General features: G+C 41.5%; 2 protein-coding genes across 3 annotated transcripts in view; one reads left to right on the top strand and one right to left on the bottom strand.

Moving 5' to 3' along the window:
• The window catches only part of LOC133642670 (cadherin-8-like), a 70899-nt gene extending 66059 nt beyond the window's left edge, over window positions 1–4840 (bottom strand). Inside the window, exons 1-3 of the mRNA XM_062037022.1 lie at window positions 4820–4840; window positions 4738–4777; window positions 4453–4572 (exon numbers count right to left, since the gene is read on the bottom strand). Of these exons, the coding sequence (XP_061893006.1) occupies window positions 4453–4572; window positions 4738–4777; window positions 4820–4840 (181 nt within the window). The remainder of the gene's footprint in view (window positions 1–4452; window positions 4573–4737; window positions 4778–4819) is intronic.
• Window positions 1–10000, top strand: part of cdh8 (cadherin 8) — a 465099-nt gene that overhangs the window by 276052 nt on the left and 179047 nt on the right. The window lies entirely within an intron of this gene.

Here is a 10000-nt window from a genome sequence, read left to right as displayed (position 1 = left end):
TCCATTTAGATACACACAAAACTTAAACGTCCGTCTTTTCGTTCAAATATGAAACTACGTCTTTTAGATTCACCGAAAACGTAAAAATATGTTTGTCCATTCACACATACAATGCTTGCCTTTTTTCACCCACATATTGTAAACATATATGTATCCATTCATATACACACACCTACAACTTCAAAGTATGTCTTTCCATCCAAATATGAAACAACGTTTTTTTTAGATTCACACAAAATGTAAACATCCGTCTGTCCATTCACACATAATATGAATATATGGTGCAGAATGCCTGCCTATTTTCACCCACATATTTTAAACATATATTTTTCCATTCACATACACACAACAAAAACATAAACAGCCCTTCCTTTTGTTCAAATATGAAACCTTGTCTTTTAGATATACACAAAATGTACACATCTGTCTGTCCATTCACACATAATATTCATATATAGTGACGAAAAAGCTTGCCTTTTCACACCCACATATTACTAAGATCTATTTGTCCGTTCAGACACACACACCAAACTTACACGTCCGTCTTTCCAGTCACGTACAAAATGAGTCTGTCCATTCAGATACAAACACAACGTTGGAAAATGTCCATCTCATCTGTTATTAATGCTCTTCTTTTTTAACTAATCCAATCTCTGCCACGTCAGATTGTCAGCTGGGAAAGCAATTAAAGATCCAAGCTGGAATGTGTTTTGGAGATAGCCGGCCGCCTTAATGGCAGCGCTGAAGGGGAGAAGTAATTATTATGATCAATACGAGTTTGAATTCATAACGCAGCCGCTTATGAATCCCGCAATTATGTAGATTTAATAAGGACTTTGATGCGGCTCATTGTTGAACTGTGCAATATATCACAGATGATCGCTTGACCTGGCTGAGGCCGCATAAACAGAAACGGAGGGACTCAGAGATGTGTCCCCCTGATAGGGCGAGGGGCGGGGGGCGGGGGTTGCGGGGGTGTGGGGGGGGGGGGGTTTTGTCCCCAGCCAGGCGGACAAAGCCACTCTTATTCAGCTCAGGTTCAGCACCGAGGGCCCATTATCCAGCAAATAATACTTTCCATTTGTGCCGTCATTAACTTCTGAAGCCCGCCCAAAGATCCCGGGCCGGATCGCAACATTCATTAAAGTCAAGTGAAGCCCCGGACAAAAGCGGCCTCCGCATGTTTATTTTCCCGCCCTCGTCCTCGTCCTCCTTTCCCTTTTTTTTTTTCCCACCTACTAATCAAAGCCGGGCCGTCAGAACGTCGACGCTGGGAGTTGAAATGCAGGCAGACTCACGGGAAACAAAAGGAGAAGAAGTGGGCCGGCTTCCAAGAAGCCTACCGCGGTCAAAACGCAATTTGTTGTTGTGTAAACATGCCCCGGAACAAACCGCAACGTTTATTTCCGACACTTTTGGAAAAAGGCTAAACTTGCCAGGCTGGCAAGTTATTCTGTCAGTTGGCTTTACTTTAGAGTAGTCGTTGTACAGCTTGTATAACAGTAGATACTGTTAAATGCCTTAAAAATAGGCCCTTGGGCAGGGGCTGACTTATTTTGGTATTGTGGAGAACACAGATTGTACAGTAGAATCCCGGACAAGCCCCCAATTTGTTGCGCAACCAGTCTTCTTCTCAGGGAATAAAACATGCCAAGTTCTATAGCAGGGGTCCCCAAACTTTTTAACCCAGGGGGTCACGTTGGGTTAAAACAAAAAGAAAAAAGGAGGATTACCTCCAAATTCTTCAGGACAACCTACAATCATCAGCCCGGAGGTTGGGTCTTGGGCGCAGTTGGGTGTTCCAACAGGACAATAAGTTCAAGTTAAAGTACCAATGATTGTCACACACACACAGCGTGGCAGAGCGTGGCACACGGAAATAAAATAGCAGTTAACTAGACATCCAGAATGCTGCTGCTCGAGTCCTGACTAGAACCAGGAAATAGGACCATATTAGTCTTGTGCTTTGGTGACAGTGTGGCAGAGCGTGGCACACAGAAATAAAATAGCAGTTAACTAGACATTCGGAATGTTGCTGCTCAAGTCCTGACTAGAACTAGAAAATAGGACCATATTAGTCCTGTGCTTAAGTGACATCGTGGCAGAGTGTGGCACACAGGAATAAAATAGCAGTTAACTCGACATTCGGAATGCTGCTGCTCGGTCCTGACTAGAAAAAGGGAATAGGACCATATTAGTCCAGTGATTAGGTGACAGTGTGGCAGAGCGTGGCACACAGAAATAAAATAGCAGTTAACTCGACATCCGGAATGCTGCTGCTCGAGTCCTGACTAGAAACAGGGAATAGGACCATATTAGTCCAGTACTTAGGTGACAGCGTGGCACACATAAATAAAATAGCAGTTAACTCAACATCTGGAATGCTGCTGCTCGAGTCCTGACTAGAAACAGGGAATATGACCATATTAGTCCAGTGCTTAGGTGACAGTGTGGCAGAGCGTGGCACATAGAAATAAATAGCAGTTAAGTTAAAGTTAAAGTACCAATGATTGTCACACACACACAAGGTGTGGCGAAATAATTACCTGCATTTGACCCATCACCCTTGATTACCCCTTGGGAGGTGAGGGGAGCAGTGGGCAGCAGCGGTGGCCGCGCCCGTGAATGAATCATTTTTGGTGATGTAACCCCCAATTCCAACCCTTAATGCTGAGTGCCAAGCAGGGAGGTAATGGGTCCCATTTTTATAGTCTTTGGTATGACTCGGCCGGGGTTTGAACTCACAACCTACCGATCTCAAGGCGGACACTCTAACCACTAGGCCACTGAGTAGGTGGAAAAGGCTACACTTGGCAGGCTGCCGAGTACAGCACTCACACTTTATTCTGTCAGTTGGTTTTACTTTAGAGTAGTCGTTGTACAGCTTGTATAACAGTAGATACTGTTAAATCGCTCAAAAATATGCCCTTGGGCAGGGACTGACTTATTTTGGTATTGTGGAGAACACAGATTGTACAGTAGAATCCCGGACAAGCCCCCAATTTGTTGCGCAACCAGTCTTCCTCTCAGGGAATAAAACACACTGGTCAATCCTAAATTCTATAGCAGGGGTCCCCAAACTTTTTAACCCAGGGGGCCACGTTGGGTAAAAATAAAAATAAAAAGGAGGATTACCTCCAAGTTTTTCAGGACAACCTAAAATCATCAGCCCGGAGGTTGGGTCTTGGGCGCAGTTGGGTACCAATGATTGTCTCACACACACACACACAGCGTGGCAGAGCGTGGCACACAGAAATAAAATAGCAGTTAACTCGACATCCAGAATGCTGCTGCTCGAGTCCTGACTAGAACCAGGAAATAGGACCATATTAGTCCTGTGCTTAGGTGACAGCGTGGCAGAGCGTGGCACACAGATATAGAATAGCAGTTAACTCGACATCTGGAATGCTGCTGCTCGAGTCCTGACTAGAAACAGGGAATAGGACCACATTAGACCAGTTCTTAGGTGACAGCGTGGCAGAGCGTGGCACGCAGAAATAAATAGCAGTTAAGTTAAAGTATCAATGATTGTCACACACACACTAGGTGTGGCAAAATTATTCTCTGCATTTGACCCATCACCCTTGATCACCCCCTGGGAGGTGAGGGGAGCAGTGAGCAGCAGCGGTGGCCACGCCCAGGAATCATTTTGGTGATTTAACCCCCAATTCCAACCCTTTATGCCGAGTGCCAAGCAGGGAGGTAATGGGTCCCATTTTTTATAGTCTTTGGTATGACTCGGCCGGGGTTTGAACTCACAACCTACCGATCTCAGGGCGGACACTCTAACCACTAGGCCACTGAGTAGGTCTGACCCCAAACACACGTCAAAAGTGGTAAAGGAATGGCTAAATCAGGCTAGAATGAAGGTTTTAGAATGGCCTTCCCACACTAAATGCAACTGTATTTGAGACTGGGGAATGTGATAATAAAACAAGACATTACTTATCCCGGTCAGCTCATTAAAATTATTTTATTTTGAAAAAACACTATTAACACCTGATATTGTGGTGCATGTCTAACTCCGCGCTAAACGAGGTGACATTGTGAGCTGGTTTATCTCCGTCCGAGCGTCTCAGGAAAGGGACACGGTTTAAATGCTAAAGAGGTCTCGGCCCGACGTGCCCGGCGCTGTTCTGCAGAAGAAGAAAGAAATAATCCATGAGATGTTATCTGCCCCCGTTTGTAAGGCCCTATCTCGCCCTCTTTGTGGTCCCATAATGGGCGTGGTGCTCATTCAATCCCAGTTTTTGTCCTACACCATGCTCTCCGTTGGTCGGTAACAGTGAAAGGATTTGCCGAGCGTATTAACGGCGGCCATTAAATTTAATGAGCCAGTGTCTCCATCCTGCTCCAGATCCTGGGCCAAACAATGAGGATCACACAAAAGGATTTCTCTGGAGCGTCTCCATCGCTAGTGTTTAGCACGGCGGCGCGGTACGCTAGGCTTACCAGAGTTGGGGTCCACGGAGAAATAGGGCTGTCCCTCCAGGATACTGTAGACCAGCTTGGCGCTGTTCCCGTAGACGGGGTCGTCGGCGTCCGTGGCGGTCACCCGGGTCACCGGCGTACCTGTGTGACGGAGAGAGACATTCTGAGGTTGTGCAAAAACTGCATGCTAGACTAAGAAGTCAGCAACTTTTCAGAGACCACGGACCGCCTAAGCTCCTATATTATGGTAGATACACCCCTCAAGGTCACGTGAATACCGTACCATGTGTGTTCAAGACCTATTGCCCCTGTGAGTGGGGCAGTATTGACAGTCAAATTTGCGTACCTGTGTGACGGAGACACAGTATTGACAGCCAAAATTGCGTACCTGTGTGATGGAGAGAGTCATTCCGAGACAAAAGTTTGTATGCTGAACTAAGAAGTCCCCAACTTTTCAGAGACCACGGACCGCCAAAGCTCCTATAGAATGGTAGATACACTCTTAAAGGTCAAGTGAATACTGTACCATATGTGTTCAAGATCTATTGCCCCTGTAAGTGGGGCAGTATTGACAGTCAAAGTTGCTCACCTGTGTGACGGAGAGAGACATTCTGAGACCCTAGTTTGTATACTGGACTAAGAAGTCCCCAACTTTTCAGACCAAAGCTCCTATAAAATGGTAGATAAACCTTTCAAGGTCATGTGAATACCGTAACATATTTGTTCAAGACCTATTGCCCCTGTGAGTGGGGCAGTATTGACAGTCAAAGTTGCGTACCTGTGTGACAAAGAGAGACATTCTGAGACCTAAGTTTGTTTGCTGGACTAAGAGGTCCCCAACTTTTCAGAGACCACGGACCGCCAAAGCTCCTATAGAATAGTAGATACACCCTTCAAGGTCACGTGAATACCGTACCATATGTGTTCAAGACCTATTTCCCCTCTGAGTGGGGCAGTATTGACAGTCAAAGTTGCGCACCTGTGTGACGGAGAGAGTCATTCCGAGACCCAAGTTTGTATGCTGGACTAAGAAGTCCCCAACTTTTCAGAGACCACGGACCGCCAAAGCTCCTATAGAATGGTAGATACACCCTTCAAGGTCACGTGAATACCGGACCATATGTGTTCAAGACCTATTGCCCCTGTAAGTGGGGCAGTATTGACAGTCAAAGTTGTGCACCTGTGTGACGGAGAGAGACATTCTGAGACCCTAGTTTATATGCTGGACTAAGAAGTCCCCAACTTTTCAGACCACAGACCACCAAAGCTCCTATAAAATGGTAGATAAACCTTTCAAAGTCACGTGAATACCGTACCATATGTGTTCAAGACCTATTGCCCCTGTGAGTGGGGCAGTATTGACAGTCAAAGTTGCGTACCTGTGTGACGGAGACACAGTATTGACAGTCAAAGTTGCGTACCTGTGTGACAAAGAGAGACATTCTGAGACCTAAGTTTGTTTGCTGGACTAAGAAGTCCCCAACTTTTCATAGACCACGGACCGCCAAAGGTCCTATAGAATGGTAGATAGATACACCCTTCAAGGTCACGTGAATATCCTACCATACGTGTTCAAGACCTATTGCTCCTGTGAGTGGGGTAGTATTGACAGTCAAAGTTGCGTACCTGTGTAACGGAGACACAGTATTGACAGTCAAAATTGCGTGTGATGGAGAGAGTCATTCCGAGACCCAAGTTTGTATGCTGGACTAAGAAGTCCCCAACTTTTCAGAGGCCACGGACCGCCAAAGCTCCTATAGCATGGTAGATACACCCTTCAAGGTCACGTGAATACCGTACCATATGTGTTCAAGACCTATTGCCCCTGTAAGTGGGGCAATATTGACAGTCAAAGTTGCGCACCTGTGTGACGGAGAGAGACATTCTGAGACCCGTATGCTGGACTAAGAAATCCCCAACTTTTCAGAGACCACGGACCGCCGAAGCTCCCATAGAATGGTATACACCCTTCAAGGTCATGTGAATACCATACCATATGTGTTCAAGACCTATTGCCCCTGTAAGTGGGGCAGTATTGACAGTCAAAGTTGCGCACCTGTGAGACCTAAGTTTGTTATCTGGACTAAGAATTCCCCAACTTTTCAGAGACCGCGGACCGCCGAAGCTCCCATAGAATGGTATACACCCTTCAAGGTCACGTGAAGGGTGTATCCTGATTAGTCACACTGTGATTCATCCTGATTAATCACAATTATGAAGTGTGATTATTTGTTTGACAGCACTTGTTAGAAGACAAGATAAAGTGTCAGGAATTATAATGAATAAAGTCAATTTCAAATACATAAAAACACATTTTTGTTGTGATTAATCCTGATTAATCACAATTATAAAGTGTGATTATTTATTTGACAACACTTGTTAGAAGACAAGACACAGTGTCAGGAATATTAATGAATAAAGTCAATTTAAAATATATAAACACATATTTTTACTGGATTAATCACAATGTGATGATGAATTATTATATATATGCAGGACAATGTGATTAATCCTGATTAATCACCATTATAAAGTGTGATTATTTGTTTGACAGCGCTCGTTAGAAGACAAGATACAGTGTCAGGAATATTAATGAATGAAGTCAATTTTAAATATAAAAACACATTTTTACTGTGAATAATCCTGATTAATCACACTGTGATTAATCTTGATTAATCACACTTATAAAGGGAGATTATTTGTTTAAAAGCACTCGTTAGAAGACAAGATACAGTGTCAGGAATACTAATTAATAAAGTCAATTTTAAATACATAAACACATATTTTTATAGTGATTAATCACAATGTGATGATGAAATATTATATATATGCGGGAAAATGTGATTAATCCTGATTAATCACAATTATAAAGTGTGATTATTTGTTTGACAGCGCTCGTTAGAAAACAAGATACAGTTTCAGGAATATTAATGAATAAAGTCAATTTTAAATATATAAACACACATTTTTACTGTGATTAATCCTGATTAATCATAATTATAAAGTGTGATTTTTTTCTTTGACAGCGCTCATTAGAAGACAAGATACAGTGTCAGGAATACTAACGAATAAAGTCAATTTCAAATACATAAACATATATTTTCATAGTGATTAATCACAATGTGATGATGAAATATTATATATATGCGGGAAAATGTGATTAATCCTGATTAATCACAATTATGAAGTGTGATTATTTGTTTGACAGCGCTCGTTAGAAGACAAGATACAGTGTCAGGAGTATTAATGAATAAAGTCAATTTTAAATATATAAACACATATTTTTACTGTGATTAGTCCTGGTTAATCTGTGATTAATCCTGATTAATCACAGTTATAAAGTGTGATTATTTATTTGACAGGATACAGTGTCAGGATTATTAATGAATAAAGTCAATGTTAAATATATAAACACATATTTTTACTGTGATTAATCATGATTAATCACAATTATAAAGTGTAAATATTTATTTGACAGCACTTGTTAGAAGACAAGGTACAGTGTCAGGAATATTAATGAATAAAGTCAATGTTAAATATATAAACACATATGTTTACTGTGATTAATCCTGATTAATCTGTGATTAATCCTGATTAATCTGTGATTAATCCTGATTAATCTGTGATTAATCCTGATTAATCACAATTATAAAGTGTGATTATTTCTTTGACAGTACTTGTTAGAAGACAAGATACAGGGTCAGGAAGCCATGTTTTGTTCGACCTGTGCAGTATTACAGCCAAACGGTAAATGGTGTTAGCTAAGAAGCCAAATATCCAAACGAGTTATTTTGAAGGCAGACGTCTAAAATAAATAAATAAATAAATACAAATCTTACTTTTTAGTGCATTTTAAGTCGTGTTTGTCAGAGTCAGCAGCACTTAGACACATACTGACAGCCGGGGAGAGGAATTCTGCGTGTCACTTTTAAAATATACCTAAACTCCAAATTGTTCCAGGACAGCCTTGGATTTACTTTGGCAGATTCTTTTTTTTTTTCTCAGCGTTTTTGCTCAAAAATCCTGTAATTGGAAGGATTTGAAGTGATGCATGCCCAGATGGGACTCCTGACGAGTGTCAAGTCTGACTGAGCAGCTTGTGGTGGTGACACCCGGTGTGGATGGACCATTCCCAACGCATACCAAGTACAATTGCAACTGACAGTTAACGGTAAAATAAATATATTTTTATTAGGCAAAATTTATTTTTAGTTATTTAATTATTTGTTTTATTATATTTTTTATTTTATTTTTTTTTTATTTTTTTTTTTATTTTTTTTTTATTTTTATTTATTTTATTTTTATTTTTATTTTTATTTTTATTTTTATTTTTATTTTTATTTTTATTTTTATTTTTATTTTTATTTTTATTTTTATTTTTATTTTTATTTTTATTTTTATTTTTATTTTTATTTTTATTTTTATTTTTATTTTTATTTTTATTTTTATTTTTATTTTTATTTGTTTAATACACTGTACCACTTTGAGGTTGTTTACTCAATGTAAAGTGCTTTTTACAAATAAAATCTATTATTATTACGTAAGTCGCCCACCACATAATTTTTTTAGGTCCGCAACGCCATTTAATGTGGCCCGCCTCGTCATTTATGTGGTTTCCCGGATCATTTTAAGTGGTCCACCACATCATTTCATGTGGTCCGCCACATAATTCAATTGGCCCACCGTATCATGTTAGGTGGTCCACCACATTTTTTACCTGGTGCACCACGTAAGTGGCCCACCACATAATTTTTTGAGGTCCGCAACGCCATTTAAGGTGGCCCGCCTCGTCATTTATGTGGTTTCCCGGATCATTTTAAGTGGTCCGCCACATCATTTCATGTTGCCCGCCACATAATTCAATTGGCCCACCGTATCATGTTAGGTGGTCCACCACATTTTTTACCTGGTGCACCACGTAAGTGGCCCACCACATAATTTTTTGAGGTCCGCAACGCCATTTAAGGTGGCCCGCCCCGTCATATATGTGGTTTCCCAGATCATTTTAAGTGGTCCGCCACATCATTTCATGTGGTCCGCCACGTAATTCAATTGGCCCACCGTATCATGTTAGGTGGTCCACCACGTTTTTTACGTGGTGCACCACGTAAGTGGCCCACCACATCATTTTTTGAGGTCCGCAACGCCCTTTAAGGTGGCCCGCCTCGTCATTTATGTGGTTTCCCAAATAATTTTAAGTGGTCAGCCACATAATTCAAGTGGCCCACCATGTAATTTTGGCTGTTACACCACATTAACATGGTCCACCACTTTAATTTAAGGGGCCCGCAATGTCATTTAAAGTGGCCCGCCTAGTTATTTATGTGGTTTGCCAGATCATTGTACGTGGTCAGCCACATAATTCAAGTGGCCCACCATATGATTTTAGGTGGTCCACCACATTTTTTTATGTGTTCACCATTTTAATTTAAGTGGCCCACCACATCATTGTCGTGGCCCGCCACATTATTTTACGTGGTCCGCCTTATAATTCAAGTGGACCACCATTTTGATTTTAAGTGACCCACCACATTTTGTATGTGTTCACCATTTTAATTTAAGTGGCCCA

The sequence above is a fragment of the Entelurus aequoreus genome, linkage group LG02 (genome assembly GCF_033978785.1).
Source record: "Entelurus aequoreus isolate RoL-2023_Sb linkage group LG02, RoL_Eaeq_v1.1, whole genome shotgun sequence".
Taxonomy (NCBI): domain Eukaryota; kingdom Metazoa; phylum Chordata; class Actinopteri; order Syngnathiformes; family Syngnathidae; genus Entelurus; species Entelurus aequoreus.
The sequence above is the reverse complement of the archived record's forward strand: the minus strand, read 5'-3'. Positions and strand labels throughout refer to the sequence as shown.